This window comes from Chiloscyllium plagiosum, unplaced genomic scaffold (assembly GCF_037043375.1).
Source record: "Chiloscyllium plagiosum isolate Xiang-an unplaced genomic scaffold, Cpla_swu_hap1 HiC_scaffold_26, whole genome shotgun sequence".
Taxonomy (NCBI): Eukaryota; Metazoa; Chordata; class Chondrichthyes; order Orectolobiformes; family Hemiscylliidae; genus Chiloscyllium; species Chiloscyllium plagiosum.
The window spans coordinates 58,104,025-58,118,209 of record NW_028270164.1 but is presented as its reverse complement, the minus strand read 5'-3'; the positions used below and the strand labels follow the sequence as shown (position 1 = coordinate 58,118,209).

General features: G+C 47.3%; 1 protein-coding gene across 2 annotated transcripts in view; it reads left to right on the top strand.

The window, feature by feature from the left end:
- Positions 1 to 13,960, top strand: part of LOC122562952 (myosin-binding protein H-like) — a 53,349-nt gene extending 39,389 nt beyond the window's left edge. Inside the window, exons 10-11 of one of the 2 annotated variants that reach the window (XM_087973776.1) lie at positions 8,598 to 8,652; positions 13,702 to 13,960. In XM_087973776.1, coding sequence (XP_087829902.1) covers positions 8,598 to 8,617 — 20 coding nt within the window. In that variant the 3' untranslated portion in view covers positions 8,618 to 8,652; positions 13,702 to 13,960. The remainder of the gene's footprint in view (positions 1 to 8,597; positions 8,653 to 13,701) is intronic. The other variant, XM_087973775.1, reaches the window with a different exon arrangement.
- Positions 13,961 to 14,185: the final 225 nt, after the last annotated feature.

Below are 14,185 nucleotides of genomic sequence, written 5' to 3'. Positions count from 1 at the left end.
CCTTTCCACTTTGAGCAAGCAACAGTCAAACTGACAAGATATTCCTGCAAGATGGGATAGTCCCTTTAACTTCACATCACAGAGAGAATGACCTTCATTCCACAAACATCCTGTGAAAAGGTTTACAAGGTGAATAAGCATTCCTACAAATGGGTTGATAAACTCTTCATAAATCACCCTGTAAATTAATCTGGCCAGAATATCCCAACTGGCAGAAGCAGATCCTGGGACATTATAACCAAGAACATGATGCCCTAAATACCAATAATTTCTCTTTGAATCTGGGTGCTGTGCCAGAGCTGAACTGTTACTGGGCACTGCCATTTCACATGGTCTTGTTCGGGGCCAGCTGGCTCTGATCCGGTTCCAAACTAAAATAAGCCAGAACCTTGGCCAAATCTTATGGGGAATGTACTTAGAGGAATTAGCAGCTGATTAGGTTGCTCCCTGACCTCGAGATTGCGGCTTTGCTTTGTACACTGCACAAGCTGCCAAGCCTCATTCAAACTTGCTCTGTCTGTGGAGTCCTGACTCAGATTCTCTTTGCCATTCTGCAACGCCTTCTTTTTTTTTCGTAAATTCATTTAAGGAATTTGAACGTGAGTGGCTGGACAAGTATTTATTGACTGTCTCTAGTTGCCCTTGAGAAGATGGCGGTGAGCTGTCTTGCTGAACCGTTGCTTTCCATGTGCTGTAGGTAGACCCATAATGCCATTAGGAAGGGAGTTCCAGATGTTGACCCAATAACAATGAAGGAACGGTGATATTTTTCAAAGTCAGGATAGTGAGTGGCTTGGAAGACATCCTGCAAGTGCTGTTCTGATGTATCTGATTCTCTTAGAATAATAAACAGCAATAACACATAAAAAGGCACTTCAACCCTTTTGACAGTCTGTGCCTGTCAGAAACAATCACCTGTAAAAATCCCACTTTCCAGCACTTGGCCTATTGCTTTGTATGCTGAAAATGTATTGCTGGAAAAGCGCAGCAGGTCAGGCAGCATCCAAGGAGCAGGAGAATCGACGTTTCAGGCATGAGCCCTTCTTCATGAATGAGGAAAGTGTGTCCAGCAGGCTAAGATAAAAGGTAGGGAGGAGGGATTTGGGGGAGGGGCGTTGGAAATGCGATAGGTGGAAGGAGGTTAAGGTGAGGGTGATAGGCCAGAGTGGGGGTGGGGGAAGAGCGGTCAGGAAGAAGATTGCAGGTTAGGAAGGTGGTGCTGAGTTCGAGGGTTGGGACTGAGATAAGGTGGGGGGAGGAGAAATGTGGAAACTGGAGAAATCTGAGTTCATCCCTTGTGGTTGGAGGGTTCCTAGGCGGAAGATGAGGCGCTCTTCCTCCAGCCGTCGTGTTGCTATGGTCTGGCGATGGAGGAGTCCAAGGACCTGCATGTCCTTGGTGGAGTGGGAGGGGGAGTTGAAGTGTTGAGCCACGGGGTGGTTGGGTTGGTTGGTCCGGGTGTCCCAGAGGTGTTCTCTGAAATGTTCCGCAAGTAGGCGGCCTGTCTCCCCAATATAGAGGAGGCCACATCGGGTGCAGCGGATGCAATAAATGATGTGTATGGAGGTGCAGGTGAATTTGTGGTAGATATGGAAGGATCTCTTGGGGCCTTGGAGGGAAGTAAGGGGGGAGGTGTGGGCGCAAGTTTTGCATTTCTTGCGGTTGCAGGGGAAGGTGCCGGAAGTGGAGGGTGGGTTGGTGGGGGGTGTGGACCTGATGAGGGAGTCACGGAGGGAGTCGTCTTTTCAGAACGCTGAACACTTCAACTCCCCCTCCCACTCCACCAAGGACATGCAGGTCCTTGGACTCCTCCATCGCCAGACAATAGCAACACGACGGCTGGAGGAAGAGCGCCTCATCTTCCGCCTAGGAACCCTCCAACCACAAGGGATGAACTCAGATTTCTCAGTTTCCTCATTTCCCTTCCCCCCACCTGGTCTCAGTCCCAACCCTCGAACTCAGCACCACCTTCCTAACCTGCAGCAGATCAGGCAGCATCCAAGGAGCAGGAGAATCGACGTTTCGGGCATGAGCCCTTCTTCAGGAATGAGGAAAGTGTGTCCAGCAGGCTAAGATAAAAGGTAGGGACGGAGGGACTTGGGGGAGGGGCGTTGGAAATGTGATAGGTGGAAGGAGGTTAAGGTGAGGTTAAGGTGAGTATTCCATCACACTCCTGACTTGTAGATGGTGGGCAGGCTTTGGGGAGGCAGGATGTTAGCTACTCGCTGCAAGATTCCTAGCCTCTGACTTGCTTTTGCAGCCACAGTATTTATATGGTCAGTCCATTTTAGTTTCTGGTCAATGGTAACCCCATGTTGATAGTTGGGGATTACTCAGTGATGATGATACCGTTGAATCTTACGAGGTGATGGGTAGATAGTTTTATTGGAGGTGGACAGTCATTGCCTGTCATTTGCTGTTTCAGTATCGAAGGAGTGAATAGTGCTGAACATTGTTCAATAGTTAGTAAACATCCCCACTCTGAACTTATGATGGTCATCAATGAACCAACTGAAGGTGGTTGAACCTAGGACACTACCCTGAGGAACTCTGACAGAGATGTCCTGAAGCTGAGATGACTAATGTCTAACCACAACCATCTTCCTATGATTCCTAATGAAGGCCTTATGCCCAAAATGTCAATTCTCCTGCCTCACGGATGCTGCCTGACCTGCTGTGCTTTTCCAGCACCACTCTCAGCCCCCAACTTCCTACGTGTCACATATGAATCCAACCACCTAGTTCCCATTGACTGCAGTTTTTGTAGACTCCTTGAAGTCACACTTGGTCAAATACAGCCTTGATGCCTAAGGCAGTCACTGTCACTTCCCCTCTGGAATTCAGCTCTCTTGTCCAGGTTTAAACCAAGGATGTAATGAGATCAGTAGCTGAGTGGCCCTGGTGGAACCCAAACTATGCTCCATGAGCAGCTCATTGCAAAGCAGAAAGAGAGGAAAGCAGGAGTTACAGACTCGTCAGCCTGACATTGATAAGGGGGAAATGCTAGAGTCCGTCATAGAAGATTTAACAGCTGAACACTTGGAAAGTAGTGGCAGGACTGGACACAGCATGGATTTATGAAAGGGAAATCTACTGGAATTTTTGAGGATGTAACTGGTTGAGTTGATTAGAAGTGGCCAGTGGGTGTGATGTATTTAGACTTTCACAAAGCTTTTGACAACTCCAACAAAAGAGATTAACTTGTAAAAATGAATCATGCAGGATTGGGAATATTGAGACCGATAGAGAATTGGTTGGCAGACAGAAAACAAAGAAAATGTCTGAGCTCACTCAACATCTCTTCATAAGATAAGCCCTCCAATCCGGGTAAATCTCCTCCACACCCACCCATCTACGTCCTTCCTATAATGAGGCAACCAAAACTGGACACAATATTCCAAGTGTGGTCTAACCAGGGTTTTATAGAGCTGCAGCAAACCTCGCGGCTGTTAAACTCAATCCCCCCGTTAATGAAAGCCAAAACACCATACGCCTTCTTTACAACCCTATCAACTTGGGTGGCAACTTTGAAGGATCTATGTACATGGACCCCAAGATCCCGCTGTTCCTCCACACTGCCAGAATCCTGTCTTTAACCCTGTATTCAGCATTCAAATTCAATCTTCCAAAATGAATCACTTTGCATTTATCCAGGTTGAACTCCATCTGTCACTTCCCAGCCCAGCTCTGCATCCTGTCAATGTCTTGTTGTAGCCTGCAACAGCCCTCGACACTATCTACAACACCACCGACTTTTGTGTCAACTTACTAACCCATCCTTCCATTTCTTCATCCAAGTCATTTATAAAAACTACAAACAGTAGAGACTCAAGACCAGATCCCTGTGGGACACCATGGTCACCGATGTCCAGGCGGAAAACTTTCCGTCCACTACCACTCGCTGTCTTCTTTCGGCCAGCCAATTCTGTATCCAGACAACCAAATTTCCCTGTATCCCATACCTCCTAACTTTCTGAATGAGCCGACTGTGGGGAACTTTATCAAATGCCTTACTGAAATCCATATACACCTCATTCACTACTCGACTTTCGTCAACTTGTCATGTTACATCCTGAAAGAACTCATAAGGCTTGTGAGGCATGACCTGCCCCTCACAAGTGGACTTCACCAGTTTCCTCATTTCCCCTCCCCTCACCTTACCCTGGTTCCAACCTTCCAGCTCCACATTATTCTCATGACCGGTCCTACCTGCCAATCATCCTTCCCACCTATCCACTCCACCCTCCTCTCTGACCTATCACATTCATCCCCACCTCCAACCACCCATTTTGTACTCTTGGCTACCTTCTCCCCAGCCCCCTCTCCATTTATCTCTCCCCCCTGGAGGCTCCCTGCCTTATTCCTGATGAAGGGCTTTTGCCCAAAACGTCGATTTTCCTGCTCCTCGGATGCTGCCTGACCTGCTGTGCTTTTCCAGCACCTCTCTAATCTAGACTCTGACCTCCAGCACCTGCAGTCTTCACTTTTGCCCCGCCCCTCACAAAGCCATGCTGACTATCTTTAATCAAACTATGTTTTTCCAAATAGTCATAAATCCTATCTCTCAGAATCCTTTCTAGTATCTTTGCTTACCACAGATGTAAGACTAATACATCTGTAATTCCCAGGGATTTCCCTATTCCTTTCCTGAACAGTGGAACAACAGTCACCTCCCTCTAATCATCCAGTACTACTCCCGTGGAGAGTGAGGATGGAAAGATCATCACCAGAGGCACAGCATCTCATTCCTGGCTTGCCGTAGTAACCTTGGATATATCTGGTCCAGCCATGGGGACTTGTCAATCTTGATGCTTCCCAGAATTTCCAGCCCATCCACTTTCTTAATATCAATCTGTTCAAACCTATTAACCTGGTGTTCTCACTATCAACAAGGTCCCTTTTTCTAGTGAATTCTGAAGCAAAGATGTCATTTAGGGCCTCCCCCACCTCTCCAGACTCCAGGCAAAAGTTCCCTCCACTATCCCTAATTCGCCCCACCACCAGGGATATATTTCCCTCCCCACCCCTTTCCGCCTTCCGCAAAGACCGTTCCCTCCGTGACTACCTGGTTAGGTCCACGGCCCCCCAACAACCCACCTTCCCCTGCCACCACAGGAATTGCAAAACCTGCGCTCACACCTCCTCCCTCACCTCCATTCAAAGCCCTAAAGGAGCCTTCCACATCCAAAGTTTTAACTGCACATCCATCAATGTCATTTATTGTATCCGTTGCTCCCAATGCAGTCCCTCTACATTTGGGAGGCTGGACGACTCCTAGCAGAGCGCTTTAGGGAACATCTCCGAGACACCTGCACCAATCAACCACACCGCCCTGTGGCCCAACACTTCAACTCCCCCTCCCACTCTGCTGAGGACATGGAGGTCCTGGGCCTCCTTCACCGTCGCTCCCTCACCACCAGATGCCTGGAGGAAGAACGCCTCATCTTCCGCCTTGGAACACTTCAACCCCAGGGCATCAATGTGGACTTCAACAGTTTCCTCATTTCCCCCACCTCACCCCAGTTCCAAACTTCCAGCTCAGCACTGTCCCCATGAATTGTCCTACCTGCCTATTTTCCTTTCCACCTATCCACTCCCCCTCCCCCCGACCTATCACCTTCATCCCCTCCCCCACTCACCTATTGTACTCTATGCTACTTTCTCCCCACCCCCACCCTCCTCTCACTTATCTCTCCACCCTTCAGGCACTCTGCCTGTATTCCTGATAAAAGGCTTTTGCCCGAAACATCAATTTTACTGCTCCTCAGACGCTGCCTGAACTGCCTGAAAGGGTTCAGCAAAAAGTTACAAGGATGTTGCCAGGGTTGGAGGATTTGAGCTATAGGGAGAGGCTGAACAGGCTGGGGCTGTTTTCCCTGGAGCATGGGAAGCTGAGGGGTGACCTTCTAGAAGTTTACAAAATTATGAGGGGCATGGATTGGATAAATAGACAAAGTCTTTTCCCTGGGATCAGGGAGTCCAGAACTAGAGGGCATAGGTTTAGGGTGAGAGGGGAAAGATATAAAAGAGACCTAAGGGGCAATATGTTCACGCAGAGGGTGGTACGTGTATGGAATGAGCTGCCAGAGGATGTGGTGGAGGCTGGTACAATTGCAACATTTAAGAGACATTTGGAAGGGTATATGAATAGGAAGGGTTTGGAGGGATATGGGCCGGGTGCTGGCAGGTGGGACTAGATTGGGTTGGGATATAAGACCATAAGACCATAAAACATAGGAGCGGAAGTAAGGCCATTCGGCCCATCGAGTCCACTCTGCCATTCAATCATGGCTGATGGGCATTTCAACTCCACTTACCCGCATTTTCCCCGTAGCCCTTAATTCCTTGTGACATCAAGAATTTATCAATTTCTGCCTTGAAGACATTTAACGTCCCAGCCTCCACTGCACTCTGCGGCCATGAATTCCACAGGCCCACCACTCTCTGGCTGAAGAAATGTCTCTGCATTTCTGTTCTGAATTTACCCCCTCTAATTCTGGTCGGCGTGAACAGATTGAACTGAAGGGTATGTTTCCATGCTGTATATCTCTATGGCTCTATGATACAAAGTTCATCCAGCTCCAGCTCCAGCTCCAGTCCCCTAACTCGGTTCCCGAGGAGCTGGGGTTGGGGGCACTTCCCGCAGATGAAGTCAGTGGGGACACGAGTGGTGACCCTTACCTCCCACATCCTACAGGAGGAGCATGCAACTGCCCTAACATCCGTTCCCACTGTTCTGTACTCCCAAGGATGCTATTGAAAAAAAACTAGTAACCTTACCAAATCAGCACACAGAATGTTTATTTTCAGTTAGAGGAGGAGACCCTACCTAAGTAGTGTTTCGGATAAAGCAACAGCCCAAATATATTACCTCACTTACTCAGCAGTCCCGTTATCGCTCCCACTCAGCGTGCACGCCGCCTATTCACAGGTAAGTTTCTCAAGGATTAATTTACCTTCCCGGCATTCCCCCTGGTCCTTGCTTTCACTGCTCCCGCTGATCCAATCATGCAAGTTTTTAAGGGATTAGTTTACCTTCCCAGCAGCCTTTCACCGCTCCACTGCTGCTGCAAAAATGAAGGAACAATGTTTATTCTGGCATTGTTTCCTCACATCAATGCCAGGACTTCGGACTAGCAGTCCAGTGACAATATCACTACGCCATGACTTCCTCTGTGCTGTTCAATTAATAAATCTGGAATTACATTTAATGATGACCTATAAAATCATTGTTAATTGTGAAAACCTATCTGATTCACTGATGTCGTTTGGGGAAGTAAATCTGCTGTCCTTACCTGGACAGCCTCCATGTGACTCCAGGCCCACAACAACATGCTTGACTCTTAAATGCCCTCTGAAATGGCTGAGCAAGCCACTCGACTGCATTTGATAAGAGGAATGAATGTGGAGGACCCAAAAACAGCAACAGGAACACCACCACCTCCAAGTTCCCCTGCAAACCACTCACCATCCTGACTTGGACATATATAACTATTCCTTCAGTATCATTTGGTCAAAATCTTGGCATTCCCTCCTTAAGGTGATTGTGAGTGTTCCTAAACCACATGGACTGTAGCATTTCAAGAATACAGCTCACTACCACTCTCTCAAGGGCAAGTAGGGATAGACAATAAATGCTGGCCCAGTCAGTGATGCCAACATCTCATGAATGAATTTGGATTATTGTGCACAGTTTTAGACCTCATACCTCAGGAAGGATGTACTGGCCCTGGAGTGGGTTCAGAGGAGGTTCAAGAGAATGGTCCCAGGAATGAAAAGCTTAACATTTGAGGAACATTTGAGGACTGTGGGACGATGGAGGAAGAAGGGGGATCTAATTGAAACGGAATACTGAATGTCCTGGACAGAGTAGATGTTGTGAAGATGTTTCCGTTGGTAGGAGAGACTAGAAACTGAGGGCATAGCCTTAGAGTAAAGGGAAGACTTTTTGGAGAAACATGTTCACCCAGAGAGGGGTGAATCTATGGAATTCATTGACACAGAAGGCTGTGGAGGCCAGGTCATTGAGTGTATTTAAAACTGAGACAGACAGGTTCTTGTGTATCGAGGGGATCAAGGCTTACATGGAGAAAGCAGGAAAAATAGGGTTGAAAAACTTATCAGCCATGATTGAATAGCAGAGCAGACTTGATGGGCTGAATGGCCTAATTTCTGCTCATATGTCTGGTGGTCTTATGGAATGAATAATAAAATAGAACATCCTTCCAAAGGATGTTAATAAACCAGAAGGGTTTGTGCAACAGCTAGCAATGGTTTTTAGTTCAATTTGATTTTTACTATCTGCTGTCGGATTTGAACCCACATAATCAAAGCTTGGACTGGGTCCCTGAATTACTGAACCCGTGACATTGCCAATATGTCGATATCTCCAACACTTCTGGCAACAAACAAATCCAACCATTTTGTTATCTGAGAGGGCTAATGTGATGGACCTCAGTTTAACATTCATGTGATAGTGCAGCCCTCATTCATTACTGCAATAGAGTGTTAGCCCGGATTATGTGTCTCTTTGTCTCCCTCCCTCGACCCAACTCTCTCTTTCTTTTTCTGGTTCTGTCTTTCTTCGTTCCGTTCAGCTGTTCCTGTACCCCAGTGAAGATGGAAGCCATTGGAACCAGTTGCTCTGGACAGGTGAGGTTTAATCTGATAGAGACACTGAGTTCTCCTCCAAATCTGCTATTTCCACAGTGAAGGTAAACAAGCAATCATCTGCAGGAAGTTAATACATGAAGAATTGGCGTGTAATTTCTGCCATTCTGGGATAGCAGGACTGAAGTTTGAATAGAAATTGGATTGGTTAAGACTGTATTTTACTGAGATTTGGCTGAATGAAGGCAATCTCAGAAACACATAAAATTTTAACAGGATTAGACAAGGTGAGCACAAGGAGACTATTCCTGATGACTGGAGAACTACAGTCTAAGGATACGGAGTAAACCATTTAGGTCTGAGATAAGGATAAATTTCTTCACCCAGTGTGTTGAACCCAATGAAATTTTCTGCCACAGAAAGTGATTGAGGTCAATACATTATGTTTTCAAGAAGAAGTTCAATATAATGCTTAGGGCTAAAAGTATCAAAGGGATGGGGAGAAAGTGGGAACAAGGCATTGGGTCGGATAATTGGCCATGATCATATTAAATGGCAGAGCAGCCCAAAGAGTCGAATGGCCTCTTCCTTCTCCAACCTTTGTTTCCATGATGTTTTTATCAAAACATGCTCTGTCTCCTCTGGTACAGCACCAACGGAACCCGCAGGTCAGGTGGGAGCTGAGAAAGTCAAGAGTTGTTCTGGGCATGTCCTCAAGAGCTTCCATCTAAGACTGCACCACCACTGTGTGGGCAGGTACAGGCTCTGGTTCACCCAATAGGCAATCCTGTAGAGGGGGAGAGGGGTGGTGAGTCACAGAACAGTTCCTGAAGCAGACTCCTAGGTTTTTGGTCCTTGAGATCTGACACCTCACTGGGTACCAAGACATTCACATCAAGACACTGGGTACCAAGACATCCCCCATCACGAAGGACTCAAAGCACTCCGCTTCTTCCTTTCCCGCCGTACCACCCAGTACCCTTCCACCGACACCCTCCTTCGACTGACCGAACTGGTCCTCACCCTGAACAACTTTTCTTTCCAATCCTCCCACTTTCTCCAAACAAAAGGAGTAGCCATGGGCACCCGCATGGGCCCCAGCTATGCCTGCCTCTTCGTAGGGTATGTGGAACAATCCATCTTCCGCAACTACACTGACCCCACCCCCCATCTTTTTCTTCGCTACATTGATGACTGTATCGGCGCTACCTCGTGCTCCCACGAGGAGGTTGAACAGTTCATCCACTACACTAACACCTTCCACCCCGACCTCAAATTCACCTGGACAGTCTCGGACTCCTCCCTCCCCTTCCTAGACCTTTCTGTTTCTATCTCAGGCGACCGAATCAACACGGACATCTACTACAAACCAACCGACTCCCACAGCTACCTGGACTACACCTCCTCCCATCCTGCCCCCTGTAAAAACGCCATCCCATTCTCCCAATTCCTTCGTCTCCGCCGCATCTGCTCCCAGGAGGACCAGTTCAAAATACGTACAACACAGATGGCCTCCTTCTTCAAGGACCGCAATTTCCTCCCCGACGTGGTCGACGGTGCCCTCCACCGCATCTCCTCCACTTCCCGCTCCTCCGCCCTTGAGCCCCGCCCCTCCAACCGCCACCAGGACAGAACCCCACTGGTCCTCACCTACCACCCCACCAATCTCCATGTACAGCGCATCATCCGCCGTCACTTCCGCCACCTCCAAACAGACCCCAGCACCAAGGATATATTTCCCTCCCCTCCCCTATCAGCTTTCCGTAGAGACCACTCCCTCCGCGACTCCCTTGTCAGATCCACACCCCCCACCGACCCAACCTCCACTCCCGGCACCTTCCCTTGCAACCGCAGGAGGTGCAACACTTGCGCCCACACCTCCCCCCTCACTTCTCTCCAAGGCCCCAAAGGAAACTTCCATATCCGCCACAGATTCACCTGCACCTCCACCCACATCATCTACTGCATCCGCTGCAGCCGGTGTGGCCTCCTCTATATTGGGGAAACAGGCCGCCTACTTGCGGAGCGATTCAGAGAGCACCTCTGGGCCACCCGGACGAACCAACCCAACCAACCTGTAGCACAGCATTTCAACTCCCCCTCCCACTCCACCGAGGATATGCAGGTCATTGGACTCATCCACCGCCAAACCACAACAACCCGACGGTCGGAGGAGGAGCGTCTTATCTTCCAACTGGGAACCCTCCAACCGCAGGGGATGAACTTGGACTTCACCAGTTTCTTCATCCCCCCTCCCCCCACCTTGTCTCAGCCGAATCCCTCCAGCCCGGCACCGCCTTCCTGACCTGCAGTCTTCTTCTTGACCTCTCCGCCTCCATCCTACTCCGACCTATCACCCTCACCTTGACCTCTTTCCACCTATCACATTTCCAACGCCCCTCCTCCAAGTCCCTCCTCCCTACCTTTTATCTTCTCCTGCTGAACACTCTCTGCTCATTCCTGAAGAAGGGCCTGTGCCCGAAATGTCGAATCTCCTGTTCCCTGGATGCTGCCTGACCTGCTGTGCTGTTCCAGCAATAAAGTTTCAACCAAGACATTCAGTCAGCCCTGTCCTGCAATGAGCCACTGTGGTAAATGGCTGAGCAGTTCATTCTTCCTCATTAGCTTCTTTGAACTGGGAAGCCAACAATATTGTTGGTGAACTGATTAAACTGTTCTGCACTTGAAGAATTTCAGAATCACAAAGTCAAAAATAGCCAGCAATATGATATCCTGTGGCTCCCACACATTAGACTTCACATTCTTGCAGCTCAATGTTGAGGGATATGTACAACCAAGAGACACTGAGTCAGCACCCTCTCCCAATAACATACCAGATCAATGTTATCTACTTTCAAGAAGCACACCTCCCATTATTTGAATCAGGGTTGATAAGATTAATGGTTTCAATCTAATCTGCCATATTGCACATCTCAAGCATGATTATGCCACATTAGTTCAGGCAACCATTACCAACACAGTCAATCTGTTCTTCACTAAATATTCTGATCGCATCAAGATTCATGGGCTTCTGAATAACAGATATCTGCAAGTGGAACCAACTGTCCTCCCAATCCTACCATACTCAGTAGTCTACACATAGAGTACGATGGTCAAGGGATTAATGCAGTTTGACCTTGCTCTCATCCACGATCTCAAACAGCCTGTGGTCTGCTTGATGGGAAGCTGGTTCAGCTCGGTACAAAGCGACCTATGCCAATTTCCTACTACCATCTGTGGCTACTGCACACTTTCCTGCATTGTCAGCATTGCTGATCAAAGTGAGCCTCTAAATGATGGTGTCTTTTATCTGAATGTTGTGGGAGTGGGTATCATTGACACAGTGCACTCATCCTCACTCTCCTCTTCCTCTCGACGTGGGGGAGGGGAATGGAAGTTAACCACCATAGGAGAGAGCATGTAAGACCTGAGGGAAGGTCAAGTGAGTGAAGACAAGTTGGGACAGTCAGGGGTCAGGAACAGTTGTGAATATGCAACAACTCTGAGGCCACATGGCTCACTGAGATATACTCCCTGCTCTGTCTGGGACCAAAGTGTCTCCAATTCCTGATCATGGCCAGGATTATGTTCTCAGGGAATTTCCCTCATGGTTAATCTCTCTCTCTTACCTACTACCTTATCCTTGAAATTAAAGGGTGTGTATTGGGAATGAAGTTATTGGCAGATGCATGTGTGTGTGTCTGTTGAAGAGCTGTGAGGCGTTACTGAGGTTAGTATCTGGACAGGATGATTGGTGTAGACAGTGTAAATGTCAGATGATGAATGTAACATGTTCAGGTTTTGATGATGGCCATCACATGGTTAATAAGAAATAGGATTGGGAGTTGGATTCTTATCTTGACCACGCATGTCACATCATTAAAGTTCTTGTAGCATTGAAGCGATGATCTTGGTTAATTCTCCTGGTTATCATCTCCTCTGATGTCTTTCACTACTGGTATCAAGCCCAGCCAGCACATTCCATACCTTAGGAGAATGTGTGTGGATGGAAGCTCCAAATTCCTGAAAACTGGCTTCTGACCAGAACTTGAGTGCAATTTATATTCATTTTAATAGCTTCAAGTACATTCCAGGCAACTTATCCTAAAGTTGTGGGCAAAAGCCAGACTTTTAAACAGGCATGTCTTATTAATACAACAGCCACTTGGTGTCTATTACCATCTTTTCTCCAAAATGTATTTGTGTTCCTGTAAACAGGAGGAGAGTTAGGCTGTCCAGAATTAAGTGGTGAATCCTAACTGTGTCTTCTATAAAGAGTTGGGACATCACTATGTTTCCAATAAAAAGACAAGAAGAACCCCACACACACACAGGTACATCCACACTTGGTTCATTAGTAAGAGGTAATACCATTAGTAACACTCCTTATAGAGAAATGAAGTGCTTATCCATGATGACCAAATGGCACCAGTGTAGGTGGAGACAGAGCCTATGTCATCACCTGGCTACCATAAGATACACAAAGGATCTCTGTGCAAATGCCTCCAGCATGCTCAACCCACTAGCTGTTGCCGCCCAAATGTCTTTAGCTGTCACACTGACCAGAGCTCGGAGGCCAATCTTGGGGGCAGGGCAGATTCAGTGTCTGTTCCCCTGCACCACTACTGTTTGAAGAAGGAGGATCCCTTCCTTGTCCAGATGACAAAATGGTCACCAGTGTGTTTGGAAACAGGCCATGGCGCTGTGTTCGATGCCCCACCTGGTAATGGTGTTCACAATAAATGTGTCCTTGGAAAAAGCTATCCTTTAGTATTCCACCTGTAAAGAGATCCACCGCTCACTTCTAACAGACAATATTTTCCCTTTGAACAGTCCCTGATAGCACTGGGCCCTGTTGGTTCAATAAATAGTTTCAAAGAAACCTCACATGACCATGTGACAATTTCACTTTTTTTCCACAAGATCTTGTACATCCTGCAGGTTGGGGTAATGAGGAGGCCACTTTAAAGACAGCAATGAGTGTTCAACTTGATCTGTGTCTGTTTCAGTTACCTCATTGTAAGATTCCATCTGAATATGTTCTTGCATGACCGATATTCTCAGTCTGATTTATGTTTCTGTTCGTCACAGGTGTGGTTAACTTGCCTCTTGCCTCATCGACCTGAAGGTCAGACTTCAGCTGTCTTGGTTGCTGAACTCAGTCGAAATTAGGATTGTTTATTGAGAGATTTATGTGTCCATTAACCCCATTGTGAGCTGGACAGTGGATAAATCTTCTCTTGTCTTGTCTGTTCCCTGAAATGATAACATTTTAAATAGTGTGTGACGTTAATAAAATGGAAATACATTGAAATTTAGCAGAGCCTGCAAATAAAGACTATACACAGGTCAGGATGTGTGTTTATTTTAACAGAAAATCACTGATGACTCACACACTTCAGAGACTGTACAGTGAAATCAGCCCAATACCAACATGGATCTCCAGAGCATTCTGACCACAGCAGAATATCCAAAGGAGCTTCTCAAAGACAGTCATTGAGCTGTACAGCCTGGAAACAGAACCTTTGCTCCAACTCATCTATGCTGATCAGTTAGTCTATATATATCTTGTTCC